The sequence below is a fragment of the Fundulus heteroclitus genome, unplaced genomic scaffold (genome assembly GCF_011125445.2).
Source record: "Fundulus heteroclitus isolate FHET01 unplaced genomic scaffold, MU-UCD_Fhet_4.1 scaffold_56, whole genome shotgun sequence".
NCBI classification, from domain to species: domain Eukaryota; kingdom Metazoa; phylum Chordata; class Actinopteri; order Cyprinodontiformes; family Fundulidae; genus Fundulus; species Fundulus heteroclitus.
In genome coordinates, this window is record NW_023396989.1 from 1301705 (window position 1) to 1322577 (window position 20873).

The 20873-nt window shown below is 48.8% G+C and overlaps 2 protein-coding genes across 14 annotated transcripts in view; both read right to left on the minus strand.

Annotated features, from left to right (window-relative positions):
- The window catches only part of LOC105922418 (M1-specific T cell receptor alpha chain-like), a 571536-nt gene that overhangs the window by 227531 nt on the left and 323132 nt on the right, over nt 1-20873 (minus strand). The window lies entirely within an intron of this gene.
- The window catches only part of LOC105922859 (discs large homolog 1-like protein), a 67225-nt gene that overhangs the window by 4028 nt on the left and 42324 nt on the right, over nt 1-20873 (minus strand). For 6 of the 13 annotated variants that reach the window (XM_036132908.1, XM_036132911.1, XM_036132913.1 and 3 more), the window contains 15 exons: nt 15468-15563; nt 15001-15054; nt 13611-13661; nt 12922-13046; nt 10609-10915; nt 10377-10521; nt 6108-6237; nt 5265-5421; nt 5083-5185; nt 4887-5001; nt 4652-4810; nt 4272-4338; nt 2898-2997; nt 1713-1754; nt 793-843 (listed from right to left, as the gene is read on the minus strand). In XM_036132908.1, coding sequence (XP_035988801.1) covers nt 793-843; nt 1713-1754; nt 2898-2997; nt 4272-4338; nt 4652-4810; nt 4887-5001; nt 5083-5185; nt 5265-5421; nt 6108-6237; nt 10377-10521; nt 10609-10915; nt 12922-13046; nt 13611-13661; nt 15001-15054; nt 15468-15563 — 1702 coding nt within the window. Of the gene's footprint in view, nt 1-792; nt 844-1712; nt 1755-2580; nt 2615-2897; nt 2998-4271; nt 4339-4651; nt 4811-4886; nt 5002-5082; nt 5186-5264; nt 5422-6107; nt 6238-10376; nt 10522-10608; nt 10916-12921; nt 13047-13610; nt 13662-15000; nt 15055-15467; nt 15564-20873 lie in introns of all 13 variants that reach the window. The other 7 variants (XM_036132914.1, XM_036132916.1, XM_036132919.1 and 4 more) reach the window with 4 other exon arrangements.

Here is a 20873-nt window from a genome sequence, read left to right on the forward strand (position 1 = left end):
CTGGAGGAAATGAAAGCGATCGGATCATCTATGGATAATAAACAGTTTCTATTGGCAGAAAACCATCGTTAAAGCAGGTTAATAGATTTTACCTCGTTAGTGTTAAACACACCCTGATAACTGGATATCCTGCTGCTACTTTATATAAACTTATAAAATGTTATTCTGGTTGTCTCAATATGTTGTATACTTTTAAATAGTTTTCTATACTTATATTTCTGTTTCTCTGCTGTGTCGCTGTGAATGTGAAGCTGAACGACCATAACGTCAAAGCGGAGTTTAGGTTTGGCTTAGAGGAATAGAACCGGAGTCAGCGCCACCTGGTGGTTAATCCAGATAATTCCTTCCACTAGAACCAAACAGGAAATCCATCAACATGTACATGAGAAGATCTTCATGTTCAGGAGTAATGTAAAAGTTTAACGCTGCATTCAGGCTGAGAGCCTAAAACTATTTCATAATGTCTGAGAACCTCTGCTGATGTTCATGTAATCATCAGAACCCAGAGAGGAAACCCGTATAAAAGCTACTTTACTGTCAAACATTTCACTACTAAAGTTTCCAGGATCTGAGATCTGGATCAGAAACATTTGACACAACAGCGACTGAGAAACTAGGTTCTGGATGGACCAGAGAAAAAGACCCAGACGTGTGAAAACTTTTGACTTTTTATGAATGAGTGGAGTTTTAACATCTTTAACATGAATTACTCTCTCTGAGCGACTTCTGAAGAACCTTAAAGAACGATTGAAGAACGATTAAATGAGATGAAAAGTTTTGGGTGAGCCTCACCTTCCTGCTGAACGACGGGCTCATAGGACAAGATGTACTCGTCCTGTCCACCTGAGAACAAACACAGGTAAAGATTAACATGGGTTCAGCTGGGAGAGGAGGTGTGGCGCTGAGGGATGGAGGTGAGGAGGAGAAACAGGAGGAGAAACAGGAGGAGGCCCTGGTGTTCAGTCAGCAACATTTAACCCTGAACTCTATGATGGACCACATTCCAGTCTCAGAAGCTCAGGACTTTTAGTGAGTTAGCTGTTATAAACCAATCAGTAGTCAGAGTTTGTTAAACCAATCAGTGGGTTAATTGTTAAAAACCAATCAGTAGGCAGAGTTCATTAAGCCTATTAGCAGGATGTTCTAAACCAATCAGCAGTCAGAGTTCGTTAAGCCAATTAGAGGGTTAGCTGTTATAAACCAATCAGTAGTCAAAGCTCGTTAAGACAATTAGAGGGTTAGCTGTTCAAAACCAATCAGCAGTCAGAGCTCGTTAAGACAATTAGAGGGTTAGCTGTTCTAAACCAATCAGTAGTCAGAGCTCGTTAAGCCAATCAGAGGGTTAGCTGTTCTAAACCAATCAGTAGTCAAAGCTCGTTAAGCCAATCAGAGGGTTAGCTGTTATAAACCAATCAGCAGTCAGAGCTCGTTAAGACAATTAGAGGGTTAGCTGTTCTAAACCAATCAGCAGTCAGAGCTCGTTAAGACAATTAGAGGGTTAGCTGTTCTAAACCAATCAGCAGTCAGAGCTCGTTAAGCCAATCAGAGGGTTAGCTGTTCTAAACCAATCAGCAGTCAGAGCTCGTTAAGACAATTAGAGGGTTAGCTGTTATAAACCAATCAGCAGTCAGAGCTCGTTAAGCCAATTAGAGGGTTAGCCGTTAGACTTCAGATCGTTAGTGAACCGTCGGCAGAACGGCGGTAAAACTTACGGTAGCTACTTTCACTATCACTGGCGTTAGACGTCACATGTTCTGTAATCAAAGACAGGAAACAGCCAATCAGACGGCAGTGCTCCCACAATGCTTTGCTTTGAGCTGCCCTCAAACACAGCAGCAGAGTTTAAGGTAAATTCACAGTAACAAAAGGAATCTCATGATCTAACTGAGTCTAAGTGTTCAAACACTTTCCTGTCGTTCCCTAATCAACCAATCTCACCAAACTCAACCAAAACGTTGAGTTTGATCTGCTCGGTGGAAACCAGTAAATCCCTGAAATAACAGATTCTACAGGAAGCTGTGAATTAACAGCATCTGGGGTAATTAATTAATTTAACAAAGAAAGCTCCTCCCAGAAGGTCCATGTGGTCGGACCATGTGTGGATGCAACAGGAGAGACACTGATGGAGGTGATCCATGAAGGTCTGAGGTGAGGAGGAGGAGGAGGAGGAAGGTCTCAGGCTGCGTCTCCACCAGGATCTAAACTTAGTTTCACTTTTAAAGCAGATTTAAATCAAAACCTGCTGAGTTTTACCAAATTAACTGTGTAAAAAAAACTTTTAGCTGTTTTAGCTGCTGTATCTGACCTAAATATGAAGAATTGTTCCACATCGTAAGAAAAATGAGGAAAATTTTACACGAATCACATAAAAACGCTAAACTTGATTAAAACATGGCCGCCTTGGGGGCCCCAGGAGCCCCCCTCCTCCTGGTGGACAGGCGGCGCCCCCTGGTGGACAGGCGGCGCCCCCCGGTGGACAGGCGGCGCCCCCTGGTGGAGAGGAGGCGCCCCCTGGTGGACAGGCGGCGCCCCCCGGTGGAGCGGCGGCGCCCCCTGGTGGTGGAGGTGTTCTCTACTCACTGTGGCCTTTGGTCATCAGGTCTTCGCTGCTGTCCTGCGGCGGCGGAGGCACAAACAGAAACAACCAGAGAAACAGAGTTACTGACGTCCAGCGGCAGACGGAGAGAGCAGAGGGCGCACAGCCGGGCGGCAGGGCGGCCATTTTGGCTCCGGACAGGAAGAGGAGGGAGGACTTCCTGCCGGAGTTTGGGTTCTGAGTCCGATCTGGGCGGTTTCTGGGGGGGGCCCGGTTGCCGTGACGACCGCCGTGGCTCTCGCCGCCACCAGCTGATCTCTCGTCCTGCCGCTGAGCGACGGGCCGCGGCGCCGGTACTTACGGTCGGCGTCGCTGGTCTCCTGCTCGCCGGGCTCTTTGCTCTTGTAGAAAGGAAACTTTCGGGTAAAGAGGTTCTTTTTACGCTTGTCACTGACGGACGGCTGGTGGGAGAAGAAGACGGGTCGATGAGGGGTTCTGGTGCGGCCCGGCCCGGCAGCTGACCGCGGTGCTGTTAGAGGCTCTGAGGCTGGGTTTTCCTCAGTGTCAGTGAAGGCAGCACAGCAGGGTGAGGAAGAGGAGGGTGGGGCATGCTGAAGACGTGCAGGCAGAGAAGCTGGGAGCAGCAGGAAGGAAGGCCCGGTCCGACTGATCCTGGATCAGCGACCCGAAGGGACGGGTTCTGGCTAACGGCTCGGTTCTGGCCTCAGGTCTGTAAACCTGCTTTTAATTAACGCTCCCCTCCTCCACCTGTTGCTGAGGAGGCGGCTTGGTCAGAACCGAGGCCCATCAGGACGTTCTGCTACGGTTCTGATAAATAACGCCATGAAGACCTTCGTCCTCTGTAGTAAACGGTCCCAGTGACATCATCATCATCATCATCATCATCATCATAATCACACTGACCGTTAGCCTGCAGCTACGACCCGGTTCTGATCGGGTGCTGGTGGGTAGAGGAGCTCAGTGGTTCTGGTTCCCAGAACCGTCTGCAGTGAAACGATCAGGAACACGACCGCTTTATGAATAACAGCCATTAGTTTAAAAACTAAGAGAATAACTCCTGCAGACTGAAGCGTTTCTGGCCACCAGGGGGCAGCACTGCATTTAGAAAAGAGTTAATAAAAAGCTCTTCCTCACAGAATATTCACTTATCGTGTTATTTGCCTCAACGCTCTTTGTTTGTTTTAGATTGGGGGGGGGGGGGGTCAGGTATCAGAGTGAAGCGTTTCTTCTGTGAGGGGGTCAGAGGTCATGCATGTTCTGTAGGCGACATCTGGGCGACGCGTGTTAAAGCAGCACTCAGCCCAAAGGTGGCGCCGCTGAGTCTCAGGAAGACATGCTGTTAACGAGCCAGTAGGCTAACGAGCCAGTAGGCTAACGAGCCAGTAGGTTAACGAGCCGGCAGGTTAACGAGCCAGTAGGTTAACGAGCCAGTAGGTTAACGAGCCGGCAAGTTAACGAGCCGACTTGCCCGGCGGCTGTAGACGTTAGTCATTAGTAGGTGGAGAGATCAGCTGGCAGCAGCTCAAACTGTAAATCCACACGGCAGTCAGAGGTCAGAGGTCATGCAACAGATCAAACGCTGGTCTGCAGCTGGAGACGCACCAACAACAAACCAACCTCTGGAAGATTCTTCCATCTCTACAACATCTGATCAGCTCTGGAGCCACAGACTACAGGTTCTGAGGTCCAGATCAGAACCTGCAGCAGAACTCACCCCTCGGTCTTTGGACTTGGCGTTGAACTTCACCGTCTTTAACCGGGCGCGCTCCTTCTTCTCCACCCTGCAGACGACAGCAGCAGCAAAGCTGAGCAGAAAACCCGTCAGAACCCAGACCCGGCTCTGGTTCTGGTCCAGACCCGGCTCAGGTTCAGGTCCAGACCCGGCTCAGGTCCAGACCCGGCTCAGGTTCTGGTCCAGACCCGGCTCTGGTCCAGACCCGGCTCAGGTTCAGGTCCAGACCCGCTCTGGTTCTGGTCCAGACCCCGCTCAGGTTCTGGTCCACACCCGGCTCAGGTTCTGGTCCAGACCCGGCTCAGGTTCTGGTCCACACCCGGCTCAGGTTCTGGTCCACACCCGGCTCCCCGCGTACTGACCGTCTCTTGCTGGGGATCACTCCCACCTCCTCCAGAAGCCTGGCCTGCCACCACTCGTCGTCGGAGGCGTTCACCACGTGGAGGATGTCTCCGAAGCGGAAGTTCAGGCCCTGGCTCGGCAGACCCGAGTCCCGCGTCTTGTCGTAGTCGAACAGAGCCCTGCGGCGCAGAGAGCGAGACGGCGTGAAGGAGACGGACCCGGGTCCGTTCGGGCCGCATCAGAACCGGCGCTCACCTGACGTAGAGGGACCTCTTCTGGCTGGTGCGCAGCGAGCCGGAGCCGGAGCTGATGCTGCTGTTCATCATCTGCTCCCGCAGGTCGTGGATCTTGGCCTCGAAGCGGCTGTACTCTGAGCACAGACACACAGCGGGTTAGCGGCGCCGCTCCGGTTCTGGTTCTGGTGAACGGCTGATCCGTCAGAACGCCTCACCCTCTGGCCTGTAGTGCGCCACGATGGTCACCGTCTGCCCGGCGTTCTTCAGGGCGGCGGCGGCCTGCTCGTGCGTGGCGTTGCGCAGGTCCACGCCGTTCACCTGCAGGCGGGGACATCAGAGACGCCGCTGGTTACGGAGCTCGGCCAATCAGCAGCAGGCTAACCGGAGACGCACTCACAGACACCAGCCGGTCTCCTTTCCTCAGCTCGCCGCTCAGGTCGGCCGGGCCGCCGGCCAGGATGAAGGAGATGAAGATGCCCTCGCCGTCCTCGCCGCCCACGATGTTGAAGCCCAGGCCCGTGGCGCCGCGGTGCAGAACCACCTTCCTGGGCTCGCTGCAGGAACACACGGCTAATTAATAACCATCCATCCCATAATACAACACAGAGCTGCTGCTTTTCCCTCTGATTAGACCAGTTAGAGGAGAAGTGAAGCGTTGCTGCAGCTTCCAGCCACCAGGGGGCTCCAAAAGCCACATTTAAAATCCATTTAATGGAAATTAAACACAAAGTTAGAAGCAAAACTCTATCAAATCCTATAAATATGGTAGATTTATACTTTAATAGAAACATTTTCCATCTACAGATCAATTTCTTCATTTCCTGTTTCCAGATAAAAACATCAAAGTTTTCTTATGCAGCGGTTTTCTGTCACAGATGAACGTTTCTAAAGCGAAGCAGCAGATCTCCGTCTTCTGGACTGAAGACGGTCAAACTAACAGAACCAGACACCAGAACCGGGTCAGCGCCGTTAACCAGGCTTTACTGGTCTGGGAGGCGGCTCAGCCGGGTCAGATAATAATAATAATAATAATAATAATAATAATAATAATAATAATAATAATAATAAATAATAATAATAATAATAATAATAATAATAATAATAATAATAATAATAAATAACATGCTGTCTGTTGGACCCTGCTACAGTTTCTGCTGTTCTGGTTCTGATCCGACCCGCGGTTGGGGGGCCTGCAGACATTTAATCAGAAGGTAAACCCGTTTAAGGCGTCTGTCCTCACCGCGTCACGTCCTCTTCTCCCAGCATGCTCTTGGGCGTCGGCGAGTAGCGGCCCGATGAGGCCGGCGGGGGGAGGGTCTGGGCCAGGAAGTTGGGGGGGCTGATATGGTTCTCCATGTGCTGCGTGTAGGCTGGAACAGAACCAGGACAGAACCAGGTGAGCATCGGACCTGCTGAGCTGGTCCAGAACCCCCCCCCCCCCCACCGGCTCCGGTTACCGCCTGATTGGAGGAGACCGGAGCCGCCGCGGGGGGGCAGAAACCAAGCTGGTGAAACCCGATCAGCTGTGTTAGCTGGAAGGAGACGGGCCGCACAGAACCGAGCAGAACTTTCCTCATTTTGACCGTTTCCCTTCATCCGGGTCGCAGAAGCAGAAAGTTCTCCAGAACCTGAACGTTCTCCATGATCTGCTGCAGACATGAAACCAGACGGACCAGCAGGCAGCGAGTTGGGCCGCTCTGCTCCGTGCTTCAGAACCAGCAGGCGTCCAGAACCGGACCTGGAGGAACCGGGCCGAGCTTCAGGAGCTCCTTCACCCGGTTATCACCCCCCTCTGCTCTCTGGACGCCGCCATAAATGGACCTTACCAAGCTCCGCCCACAACTGACCTAAAATTCTGAAGTCTCACAAACAAAGCCTCGCGGCGCATTCATTCTACGGAAGTTTCTATGTAAACATGGCGGTTTCCACTTGGACTGATTCTTTGCGGAGTATTCCTGACTCGATTAGTGCGTCATTTCTGCCTGATTTTGAAAAAATATCATCGACAACAATGGACAGAGGAATTAACAAGTTCATGTCATCATTTTTGGACGAGTTAAGGGTATTTGAGCCACGCGAAGCCTCCAAAGTTGTGCAGGTCACAGCAAAATGCTATCGGTCGATGAGGAAAACGGCAGACCCTCACTCCCTCAGCATTAATATAGATGTGGACAAGATAACTGATGCCTATTGTTCTTGCAAGGCTGGGTAAGTTGTGCATTCATCGTTTTGTCTGTTACTTTTGAAATCAGCGGATAATTCCTGTGGTTTGTTGGCAAATGTTTGTGTGGCTAGCCTGATACGCTGTACTTGGTGCTAGAGTGGCTAACACGAGGAACAGTTTCGTCCAAATTGTGTGTACTAACAAGCTCTCTGCTCTAATCGATGGTCTCTTGTCTTTGCTGTCCTGCCTACTTGCACTTTCCGATGCTCTTTTTGGTGCGCGCCTAGCTTTATGCACTCGCGCTCCGTCTGCTGGTGTCGGATAAGGATGGGACGCTGTTGGCCCATCCCTGCCGACAAAATGCTAATAAATAAATAAATAATAAGCAATAAGTATTATTGCTTTGCTTTAAGTATTAAAGCAAATTTATAATACTTACACCAGGACACACTCCCTTGTTCTTGTTGATCCTACGAAGGTTGAGCTGCTCGTGTGGTCGCGCACAAGCTTTGATCCAAGCCCGGCATTCTGCACCTGATTTTGGAAATCTGTGAATTTTCCCACCACAAATACGATCAGGATATCTGACATCACCAGTACAGATACCCCACTGGCAATGGAGAACCATTATTTTTTTATTATTTTTCGATTATTAACTCGAAAACGTTATGCCGGTATGCTAGTACAGCAGTAGTCTAGCACTACATTAGCTTGTGTTTGTGAGACTTCTTCGAACGTTGTAGCCACTCTATGACGTAGAATGGGCATCAGCCAATGAAAAGCGGCCCCTCTGGTAAGGTCCATGGACCAGATTCTCTAACTATGAGGCATATTTTAAAATCCTTAAATCTTTTCAGAAATTAATGGTGCGCCTTAAATCTGATCACTGTTGTGCTTAATGACTGATTTTATGTGGTAAATCTGTTAAAATGTCTAAACATGACTTTGGTTAGCAATGAAGCCGCTCCGCCCACTGAGCTATATAAAACACTGGAGTGCTGATTTTGCCTAAAAACTGAAGTCACTGGCCGCCATCTTGCTCCTCCCTACTCTCACAGAATCCCACAGGATTTGGTTGCAACAACAAGCAGTTTTCTGGCTGTGTGAAAACGTTTCACAGGTAATTCTACAGTCAGTGGATGTACTAACACTATCAACTACTAGGAAATTAGGTGCTGAAATATTTACATGTTATTCATATTAAATATATATATTATATATATATATATATATATATATATATATATATATATATATATATATATATATGTGTGTATATGTGTATATGTATGTATATTGTTATTTGTATATTTATAAATATTATATACATTTAAATAAATAACATGCAAAATATTTTTTAGCACATGACTTTGTCACTACTTGATAGTTTTAGAACATAACATAAAACTATATGACATTTGACATTTTAAAAGTTTTAAATCCCCCCTGAACATGAGAAAATCCTCGTTATTCGATGCTGTAGCGCACATATTCCCTAGTTACTGGGGGGAAATAGGGAGTACCAATATGGCGGCTGGTGGCTTCACAGCGACGTGTGTTATATACGACTAATCCAGTGAATAAATAGAGATCAGTGGCTCCGCTCAGTGGATATTAGGAGCATTACGGTACACTGTGTCACTACCTGAGGACCCCTGAGCTGTCTACCAGACTGCCTGACTAAAGTCTGGTCACTTATCCATTTTGTAGAAACGGCTTATAACCTTATACTTCCTTCTCTACATCAAAGTTCCTCAAGGCGAAGAAGGTAAAGGTGATTAACATCGTTGACCATGTCTGGTCCGGCTTTCTCTGCTATTCCTGATGACTTCATCAGTAAATTTAATGAATCATTGTAGAACCACATGGACGTAGTCCTTCAAGCTCATGGAAGTCATACAAGATATAAATATGGATCTCACACCACCACAATTCACTGATGTTATGCAACACATTTTTATATCTGAAGTAAATTATATGTTATATAGCTATATAAGCTGTTGTTTCTATAAAAAGGATAAATCACTGCTTGACTGTAATGTCTAAACTGGTGCATTCATGTAAGGCCGCCACATTCTCGGGCGTACAGCTACGTATCACTCTATAAACCTCTCTGCAGCCAGAAGTCCTCATCAAACTGTTTCTATGTGACACAGAGCTGCTCCCAGCAGGCGTTCTCCAGGACGCAGCATCAAAGGTAAAATGTCTGCAGAGTCACAGTCCACCGTACGCTTACCGTACGCCGACTATGTGGGAGCCTTTAGGAGTAGTGCTAGCAGCAATAAACCTCGTAAGTTAACTCAATATAAACGTTAATTATATTGAAGTTACCGTATTTTCCGGACTATAAGTCGCACCAGCCATAAAATGCATAATAAAGAAGGAAAAAACATATATAAGTCGCATTTTTGGGGGAAATATATTTGATAATATACAACATCAAGAACAGACATGTCATCTTGAAAGGCAATTTTAAATAAAAATAGAACGGAGGCAACAACAGGCTGAATAATTGTACCAGTGTTTCCCGCAGCGCTATCTTGGCGAAAAAAAAAACAAAAAAAAACCTAAGTCGATATGCTTGCATGTTTATTTGACGGTAACAGGCGTTTTTTGTTGTTGCTTTCGCACGTGCATATAGTGAAATAACAGGCGCTCTGCTCCGCTGGTCGTACGCGCAAAGCTTCTGTTTGGTGTGAAAATAACAGGTGTAATGATATACTGGTAAAAATGTGTAATAATATCACACATAAGTCGCACCCCCAGCCAAACTATGAAAAAAACTTCGACTTATAGTCCGGAAAATACGGTAGTTTATTTTGGCCTTAGGAACAGGGCAGAGTAGTCTGTCCTCCCACAGAGACGGACAGAGAGCTGTGGACGTGTGAAACATCACACACTCTGGAGGAATAGTGCGCCTTATAATCTGGAAAATACCAGATGACCCTGAACGCAGCAGCAGCTGGAGACGCAGCCTGCAGGACCTGAGTTAAAATCCTCGTTTACAGGCCGAACCTCTCCGGCAGCTCAGTGGCGCCCCCTGGAGGCGTCCCCAGCACCTCCTGCAGCAGCGGCCTCCAAACATTTCTGAAGCCACTCAGTAACAAACTAGGACAGCTGTGACTGAAACACCAGCAGCAGTTCTTTCTCTGCAAAGATAGAACCGGTTCTGCATGATTCTGGGTGAAAGCTGCTGGACCTTCTGGTTCTGTTCACTAACACATTAGAAACTTAGTGATTCATGTTTATTATTTTAAGCAGATGTTATTTATGCTGTGAAAACGTCTCCCTCAGACCTCCCAGAACTGCAGCGGTACCGCGGCTGACCCGGTTCTGCTCACTCACAGTTGGTCAGGTCCGGCGGGGCGAAGCTGTCGTTCATGAAGACACTGTTGGGTTTTGCCACTTTCAAGTAGACCACGTCAGGAGTGTTTTTCAAGGCAGTGACGGCGTGCTCGTGGGTCACCTCCTCCAGACAGACGCTGTTCACCTGAGACACACAGAGACGTCACAGCTCCGCCCACGCCACCATCATCTTCATCATCATCACCGCCACGGGGTCAGACGCTCCGCTCACCGCCAGCAGCTTGTCTCCGATCTGCAGCCTCCCGTCCTTCTGAGCGGCGCCGCCCTCGATGATCTTGGTGACGTAGATGCTGTTGTCCCCCGGGATGTGCTGGTTGCCCACCCCCCCCGCGATGCTGAAGCCCAGACCCTTGGGTCCTTTCACCAGCTTCAGCTCCATCACCTTCTCTGAGACCGGCTTCCTCCTGCGGATGTAGAGCCGCACCAGAGAGCCCGCCTCCTTCAGCGCCTCCACGGCCCGGCTGTGGGTCACGTCCCGGACGTCCACCTCGTTCACCCTCAGGATGACGTCGTTCACCCTGAAACGGCAGACACCGGTGACCCGGGGCGGAGCACAGCACCTGGACCAGGTGAGACACCTGGACCAGGTGAGACTTCCACCGCTGCTTCATCAACGCAGACGTGAAGGCAGGATTCATCTGCAGCGGTCAATAAGTTCCTTTATAGGTCACCTTGATGCTTACCTGATGTTCTCCTTCTAAAACCTTTTCTGATTTAACTTTTATAAATTATTACCTGTTATTGAAGGGAAACGTTAGCAAGTAAAGGACGTGTCCGTAAACCATGGCGGCTGCCAGCAGAGGTCATTAAAGGTTCTGGGACAAAATTAATACCTTCATCAAAATCCCATCTTAAAAGTCTTATTTAGGCTGAGATCTCACATATAAATTATGATGTTAAAAATTAGCATTTTGTGGACAAACTTATTCAGAGGAAATAGCAGCTAAAAGCTCAAGGTTGCATCAGCGCTAACGAACGGGTTCTTCAAGCAAACGATGCGATACTGTTTATCCTTTTTCATGTTACCATTACTATGCTAAACGTTAACAGTTTCATGCTAATTTTAACTTTTTTGTTAGCACGCTAACTTCTTGTGATATTTTTTATATTAGCATAGCATGCTAATTGCCTTTGTGATTGTGTTTTAAAATTGAAAACTAGCTAACTGATTGATAGATAAATTCTTTTATGTAAGCTATTTCATGCTAACATTAGCTGACTACTATTAGCATGCTGAGTTATGTAATATAGGGGTTACTTTTATTTATGCTATTTTTCATGCTAATGTCTGGGCCTTGATATTTTACCCAGTTAGCATCACATTAACTTTAGCCAATATTTTATATCAGTTACTATTCTAATTTTAAACAAAACTAGCTTGCTAACATTAGCAAATCATCTGATAATTCTAACATCAGCGTGCTAATTGTATTATCTCATGGATTTTTTTATGCTAACGTTTGTATATGTTAGGACATTAACAGTGTTATTTTATGTACGTTCCATCTAAACTTATAGTCAGATCAGGAAATCGCCTCCAAAAACATCTGGAATCTGCCAAACTATCGTTAGAATTAAATCTCGTACGATCGCTGATCTGTTTTTCTGCATTTCTTTCCCATCTTTTGTTAGCATGAAGGGTCCAGGAGCCTTTTAACCCAATTTATCAACATTGTTTGTCCGACAGGGAAGAGGGGCATACTGCAGTGCATTCTGGGAGGCTTAGTGGCAGCTCTGTGAAATGGTTGTAGGAGTGAAACTGTGACGGAAACAGAGAAAATTCACAGAGGGATTGCTGTATTCATCGTGACAGAGGCTACAGCCTGTAATCAGGACACGGGGCTTATTAATGGGCTGGATCTATAAGAGCTTCCAGGACAGGCGGGGATCCTACGTGGCTCCTGCAGATTTCACTGTTCAAACTGTTCTCGTTTGTCTACAAACAGTTAATTTTTATTGTTGGTGCTCACAAAGCGGACGGTCATGAACTCAAAACAAAGAACTACTTGGGTGATTTCTGTCTCGTTTTAAACAGACTGGCCTTTCAGAACATCTCCAGAACCCAAAGGAACCAAAGCTCAGACGGAGGTAACTGAATTAGATGATGGAATATATAATCTGGATGTCTTCGTGCTGAATCAGCATAATGACGGGTGTCTGAGCGGCACGAGTCCCTCTGATGTGTGCGGGCTAAGCTGAAAGGGGGCGGCAGCTAGCTAGTAACAGCTAGCGTTAGCTGACGTTGTCCGGCAGGTTTACAGCCGGCTGATGGACGTTCAAAGGCTTCTCTGTCTTTTCTATGTTGCTCTAAAACATCCGTTTCTGTGGACCCTGGATGTGTCGTAGGTTGTTGCAGCTAGCTTAGTGGCGCGGCATCACGGTGTGACGCAACAATCCCGCTCCCTACGCCTCCACTGAGTTTCTCCAGTTTTATGTTTCCCCATAATTCAGGACAGATGGAATCAATCTGAGGACCTGGTTGGACTTTAAAGGTTAAATCAGATATCGGTGGGGCGCTTCCTACCTGAGCCGTCCGTCCTGAGCCGCTGCTCCTCCAGGAATGACTTTGGTGATGAAGATGCTGGGGTCTTCACCGATGTGGGGGTTATCTGTACCTCCTGCGATGCTGAAGCCCAGCCCAGAGTTTCCCTGGATCAGCAGAAACGTGAAAATGTGGTTTTTAATGTGGATTCAAACTTTAATCACACTTTATACTTCTCAATTAAAGGTTTAAAAAATTATGCTGAATCACTCATCTGGTAGCGAGCTCAGAATAACATACAAGGTTTGAGTCTAAATAAACAGAAAACAGCAGAAAATCCCCAGATTGTGACTTTCTGCTGCCTTCATTCTCAGTTTTCAGTAAATATGACTAAATGTGAGAATGAGGGACTTTTCTGGGACACAGTTTCTCGTTAAATGAGCAAACGGCGTTAAAGCGCCCCAGTTAATCCTGCAGAGAGCAGCAGATGCTTCAGTTAGCTGCTCCGGGGAAACGTTTCTCCACCAGCAGCACGGCTGAGAGGGATTTTAGATCTGCGTAGTCAGATCATGGAGGATCAGCAGAAACTGCGTGAAAGATGCTTTTTGTTGTTCCTTAAAGAAGCTTCAGGCTGACGTGAGTCTCAAGTCCTGCAGGTGGTTTAAATCTGGCAGGACTTGAGTTTCTGATGCAGATCAGAGACTTTAACTCGACGAGCCGGAGCTCCTTACCCGCTCCAACGTGATCTCCTCGTACTCGTATTCAGCCTCCGTCCCGTTCACCTGCAGACACAGCGGAGGCCGAACATTTAGACATTTCTACAACGTTACTTCAATACCATTAAATCCTGCTCCTAAAAAACAACAACTTTGAAAGTGAAATCATTTACAGGCTGGATTTAAACAGGAGCTTTAAAACACAACATAAACAGAGTTGGTTGATGAGGGCCTGCAAACCCTAAATATATTCACATTATCAGCCATTTTAACACAAATAAAACACAAAAGTAAATTTCTATCGACAACCATTTTGTTTTTAAACAAAATCTGGCAGGACTTGAGTTTCTGATGCAGCTTCTATAATTGATCATTTTTGTTTTTAACCAAAGAGTTTATTACTGAATCAGTTGGAGGCTATAGTGGCTAGTCAGCTAGCTGCTGCCATTATAGCTAATTGTTAGCATTAGCTTGTTAAATTTCTGTCTATTTTAATGTTTGTGATGCAGGATGTGTGTAGACACCACCATACATTTCATGAGGCCTTTTGATTAATTCAAAATATAAATCACAATAATAACTTTGAGAGCTAGCATTAGCTATCTGACAAAATGAGAAGACGACGATTAGCTTTAGCATACGCATTAAAGTCAGCTCGCAATGCATTATGGTTAATTTCAACTGCTGTAGCTTTCATGTTCTGCACAGATCTACTGTAGTATGTCATGAATTTCTAACAGGCCTGAACAATTTAATAGTTGGTGACCGTAGACCTTAGCATGAGCATTAGCATGCTAAGGCAAGCATTAGCTTACACTAAACTCAGGCTAGCGCACACTAGAATATTTCTACACAAGTAAAGGGTTATTTTCTATGAATAATTTTACAAATGGTCAGTGTCCAGTGGTTATGTACATAAATAAGTAGCAATGAACATTAAAGGAGAAGCTAACATTAGAGCTAGCATGCATCATCAGGCCACCGTGCGTTAAACATGGATTGTAATGTATGCTAATTTTACTGATCCTTGGACACAGGAAGAGTTAATCAATCCAATCTGCCTCAATTTCAGCTCCAAACTAGCTACAAAAAGATTACGCCTAAATAATTTCATTCAGTTTTGCATGAATTTTCTTATTTTGTTATATTAGTGCGATAAATGTAATGTCGCAATAACTCAAACAAGAAAGTTTAAATACTGTGGATTTAATACTGATCACAACTATAATGTTTATTTTCTATAATTAGCATCTCTATTTGGGAGTTTTCGTATCTGAAAATCGCTCCGATTAGCAGCTGCTGTTAGCGTCAGTTAGCAAACATTAGCATTAGAAAGCGAAGGTTAGCTAAAGCCGCGGTGCATTGTGGGTCGTTTGAGCTGAGGTGATGAAAAATGTGAACTCACGTATGGAGGCGTGTCCAGGCTGTCCGTGTTGACCACCACAGGCGGAGGATTGGCCTGAGGAGAGAAAGACCGGACCGTCACAGAGGAACCGCCGCCGGACGTCCTCCCAGTAAACCCCCATCAACATCCACCCAGAAACCCCGAGCTCCACCCGGCTAACACAGAGACGTACGCGGCGGATCTTCACGCTGCAGAAGATCCGAGTTAAACCTACGGGAAGATCGCCAGTCCGGATCGACCAGAACCGGACGGAGTCGCTCAGCTGCAACAGCTCAGATCTGCTGGATGGCTCCCTGAGCTAAACGCTACACGATGCTACAGCCGAATAAAGGCAAGATAACTGGATGGATGATGGATGGATGGATGGATGGATGAATGGATGGATGGATGGATGAGGGATGGATGGATGGATGGATGCATGGAGCCCAGAGAAAGAAAGAAAAGTGCAGGGAAATAAAAAACAAAACCTGTGACGTCGGAGGGATGGCGGTGGTCTCAGCTGGGATTGGCGAGATGGGGATCACGGGGATTATGGGAGAGGAGGGCGGGGGGGCCTCTGCCTGCTGAACAATAGCACGGTGAGGGTCAAAGGTCAGACAAACACAGACGAGCAGTAGGAGGACAGAGGATGTGTGGATGTCAGAGATGGACAGATTTTGACCAAAACATGGCTTAAAAGTGTCAGAGGAATCGACCAATCACAGGAGGAGGCTGTGGAACAGGCTTTCTGACACCTCTGCTGCCCCCCCCCCCCCCCCATCTGCTGCCCCCCCGTCTGCCTCACCAGGCTGAAATAAACAGCTAAAAACACCATTATTTAAAAAAAACAACAGAAATAGAGAATTAACTGTTTCCTGTTACATCCCTGGCGTTTAAAGTCTCCCCAGGTGAGACTGGAGCCGTCCAGGTGCTGCAGATCGTTACAGAACCTAAACTAAGTCACACCTCAGGATGAAGGACAGCCTTCCTCGCGGTTCCAGCGGCGCCGAGGCGTCAGAACCGGGTCCATTAGAGGCGTCACGCCGGTTACGCAACAGTAAACCTCAGCAGGCTGCAGCTGATGGAAAACCAGCAGCCGCTAAATTTAGCCGGGAACATCGACGGCATTGATCCGGCAGCCCTACTTCTGCCGTGCTGCAGCCAGCGGCGCCAGCAGAACCGGACCGCTGCAGAACCGGACCGCTGCAGAACCGGACCGCTGCAGAACCGGACCGCTGCACCGGCAGAACCGGACCGCTGCAGAACCGGACCGCTGCAGAACCGGACCGCTGCGCTCAGCCCGCTGCAGAACCGGAGGAGAGTGAGCGCTCCTGAAGCACAGAGGATCTTTGTGCTGGTCCCTGAAGACGGGAGCAGACCTGCTAATAACCCCGCATGGTAACCGCCGACCCTACAGGAACCAGAGGCCCAGAGAATCGGGTCAGAACCGTCTGACATGAAACCGGGACAGTCGGCGCTGCAGGGCGGCCCAAACGATCGGCTGGGCCCACATCTTCCTCAGCTTCTGGCCAGAACTCCTCCTCCTCCTCCTCGTGAGGAGGCGGCCCAGGAACCGTACCACTGAAGGCACGGCAGCGTGCGACCCGGTTCTACGGTACCTGGGTGAAGGCCCGCGGGTTCCAGGGAACCTCCTTCCTGCTGCTGACCACCTTGGCCGTGCTCTTGGCCGGGCTCTTCTTGACGCTGTCGCGCAGGTTGAGGAAGCGGCTGCGAGCCCTGAAGGAGGCGGGGACGCCGCAGGAGGTGAAGGTGGACAGGGAGGCCTGGACCGGCAGGCGGTTCTGCTGCCGGCGCCGGTCCAGCTCGGCGGCGTGGTGCCGCTGCAGCGGGTGCAGGCCCGGGTCCGGCGGCGCCTTGGAGGGGAACTCCTGGCGGAGGTAGTGTGTGGTCATCGTCCTGCAGGCTGGATGGTTCTTCAGAACCGGGTCGGTCCGACTGATCCCTGCAGCGCCAGACCAACACGTCCAACCAGAACCAGAACCCCTCCCCCTCTGAGCAGACCGCCCTCCGTCTCTCTGCAGCCAATCACTCAGCCAGCGAGAGCCACATGGGGGGGGGGGGGCGGTTCTGGTCATGTGTCAGCGGGGGGGGCGGTTCTGGTTCCGTTCATTAATAATCAATGTCCCCCCCGCAGTCACTCTCCACCGCGGGGACAGGAGGCTGCAGCCGGTCGTCAGAGCAGGACAGAACACGGTTCTGGTGGTTCTGGTTCTGCCAGAACATTCTGTGGTCCACTTTCTCTGAACCGGTTTAGTCCTAAGGTAGAACACTAACAGCCTGTTGCTTCACAGAACCGGGTCACATCAGAACCTTTTGGACCGAAGGGAATCTTTGTGCCGAGATTCTTGTTAACAGAACTCCTGATAAAGGTCCAGTTGCCATCGGTACCGGTCTTCATCGGTACCGGTCTTCATCGGTACCGGTCTTCATCGGTACCGGGTCACTGGTATCATTTACCGACTCTGATGAGGAATGAGCCTCAAACACAAAAAGTCCCTGAACGCCTCACCGTGTTCAGATGGTAAAGTTCTGATAGGAAACCGGACCGGACCTGACAGCAGCAGCTGTAGGTGTCAGCAGCGCCCCCCGCAGGCGGCCCACGTTCTGTCACATGGGTCAGAACCGTCACGTCAAAAGAATCAGAACCATGACCCAACAAACTCTTTAAAACGGGCTTTTCTGCAGGAACCGATCCAGGTCCAAAAGCTAAAACGGGCTTTTGTTGTTTTAGTCGATTCAAAGGCTGGTCGACCCGTTTGGTTCTGTTGGACTGAAAATACACGGGTTCATTCTGAGCAGTAAGAACTGGACCCGGTTCTGTTCTCTGGAGCTAATGGACCCGGTTCTGTTCTCTGGAGCTAATGGACCCGGTTCTGTTCAGTAAAGCTAATGGACCCGGTTCTGTTCAGTAAAGCTAATGGACCCGGTTCTGTTCAGTAAAGCTAATGGACCCGGTTCTGTTCTCTGGAGCTAATGGACCCGGTTCTGTTGTCTAAAGCTAATGGACCCGGTTCTGTTGTCTGGAGCTACTGGACCCGGTTCTGTTCTCTGGAGCTAATGGACCCGGTTCTGTTCTCTGGAGCTAATGGACCCGGTTCTGTTCACTAAAGCTAATGGACCCAGTTCTGTTCAGTAAAGCTAATGGACCCGGTTCTGTTCACTAAAGCTAATGGACCTGGTTCTGTTCTCTGGAGCTAACGGACCCGGTTCTGTTCTCTGGAGCGTATGGACCCGGTTCTGTTCTCTGGAGCTAATGGACCCGGTTCTGTTCACTAAAGCTAATGGACCCGGTTCTGTTCTCTGGAGCTAATGGACCCGGTTCTGTTCACTAAAGCTAATGGACCCGGTTCTGTTTAGTAAAGCTAATGGACCTGGTTCTGTTCTCTGGAGCTAATGGACCCGGTTCTGTTTAGTAAAGCTAATAGACCCGGTTCTGTTCAGTAAAGCTAATGGACCCGGTTCTGTTCTCTGGAGCTAATGGACCCGGTTCTGTTGTCTAAAGCTAATGGACCTGGTTCTGTTCAATAAAGCTAATGGACCCGGTTCTGTTCTCTGGAGCTAATGGACCCGGTTCTGTTCTCTGGAGCTAATGGACCCGGTTCTGTTCTCTGGAGCTAATGGACCCGGTTCCTTTAGAACACAGCTCTCTGAGGTACCTACAGGAACACACAGGGAACCGACCCGGTTCCTTTAGAACCGGTCCTGCCAGCGGTTCTGACCCGGCGATGAAATGGTTCGACCCGTTAGCTGGACGGTACCGGCAGGTTCTAACCAGCAGAACCCAGAGCGACCGACCCGCATGCTACGTAAAACCGAGGTTCTGCAGCGTTCATGCGTGTAACACGCGTGTTGGAGGCGGCGTGTGGGGGGGGGGGTTGCTAGGCAACGGCAGGCAGACATGTGCGAGCCGCTCTCAGCAGAACCCGACGCGGCGCTGGTTCTGACCCGTCCTGGTTCTGACGGCCCTACCGCTCCTTCCTGCTCCTCCTCGGGCACGGCGTGACGCAGCAGCTCTAACCTCCAGCGGGGAGGAGGGGGGCCTCCTGTGGTGGGGGGGGCCTCCTGTGGGGGGGCCTCCTCTGGAGGGGGGCCTCCTGTGGGGGGGCCTCCTATGGGGGGGCCTCCTGCGGTGGGGGGGGGGGGACCTACCAGCAGACGGCGGTGGAGGCGCTTGGTCCTCCTCAGGGTGCCCATGATGCGGCGGCCCATCTTCTTGGCGTACCACACGGAGCTCAGCATGCCGGCGCCGGCGTGGAGCGGCCGCTCCTCCTGCTGCAGGCTGCGGCGGCTGGAGCGCAGGCGACGGGAGGGGGGTCTCTCTCCGCCTCGCGCCCCCCCCCCCTCCTTCCCCCTCGGACGGTGACGGGGAGGCGGAGGAGCAGCCGGAGGAGGCGGGCGGACGCTGCTGCGGCTTCAGGAGGAGCGGCGGCGTCCTCCCCCCGTCGGCGGTGGTGGCTCTGCGGGCGGAGAGCCGCCTCGGCGCGTCTGAGCAGCAACAACAGACTGCAGGGCTGACGGAGGACGTGCAGAGAGCGCGCCTCCTCTGATCCCTCTGCAGTCTGACAGCATCACGCACCTCCTCCTCCTCCTCCTGCTGCTGCTCGCTGGCAGCTCAGAGACAGGCGCGATCAGCCGACCTTTGTCCCACTTCAGTCCTTCTCCCAGGAGGACAAACTGGAGGCGCACGGGGAGGACCGGGTCTGGGAGCGCTGAGTAATCACGGAGGTGATGGAGGGGGGGGGGGGGGGGGGGCAGAGGAGCAGCCGTCACGACCGCCTCCTCGTTAGGAGGCGCCGATAACGAGAGTAATGTTCACCTGGACGGCTAAAAACCCTCAGAAATAAAGACTCCAGTCATCGTGTTTAAGGCGGAGAAAATCAACGTTTTAACATTTAAACATTTAAATATTTAAATGTTTATCTCAGCCACGGGGTCATGCGGAGCCACGGCAGGAACAGAGAGTAAACATCATCTAAACACTGCAGAACACGCTCCACTCTGACCAGTGTTTTTAAGAACCGTCGCCTTGTTTCTATTTTTAGAGTTGAAAGTAAAAAAAAAACAAGATATTTGCCACAACAGGATGGAAACATTTCCTTCAGTGTTAATATTAATATTTATGAAAAGCAGATCTAAAAAAAAAATAGTCCAGATGTTTTCAGTTTCATTCTGTTGTGAAGATTTAATACAATTAAACACCAAACTGCTAAATCCTGCATGTTTATTTAAATGTTTAACAGCAGACCCCTGATTTAGAGGCATTTTTTCAATCAGAGATATGAGAATATATTACTGATATATTATTAATACTATATTGTTTATATGGAGATGTTGTTATAATTTATGTAATCCAGTCGGTTATTTCTCATATTTATCTACAGCTGTTATAAATGTTTCTGTGAGACGTCTGGCATGAATCTTTGATTCAGAGACGCCTTTTTATGATTACTTTAGGACCAGAAAAACATATGGAGATAAATATCGGATATCGACAGTCGGCCTAAAATTATGGAGATATTATTATTGGTCCATATTGCACAGACCCATTCAGAGGGAGGGGAGAGTAACCTTTGATCAGCAGAGAAACTAAATCCTGCACCGGATCATAGAAAGAAGGATCAGAGTTAAAAACGACCCGATGCACGAGAAACGAGCCCAGCACCGTGTTTCTGCTGGTATGATGCTAATTAGTGACACTAGGCACTCGAGGAGACACACTTTCCAACCTGTTGATGGTTTTACTGATTATATTTTTGCTCAAACAAAATTGAGTCAAAATATCAGTTTTTGACCAAGCATTGTTGTTCTTTGTTTTTTAATTATCCGTATTTCAAATGTATGAAGTAAATTTAGTTCCAATATTGTTAACGTTT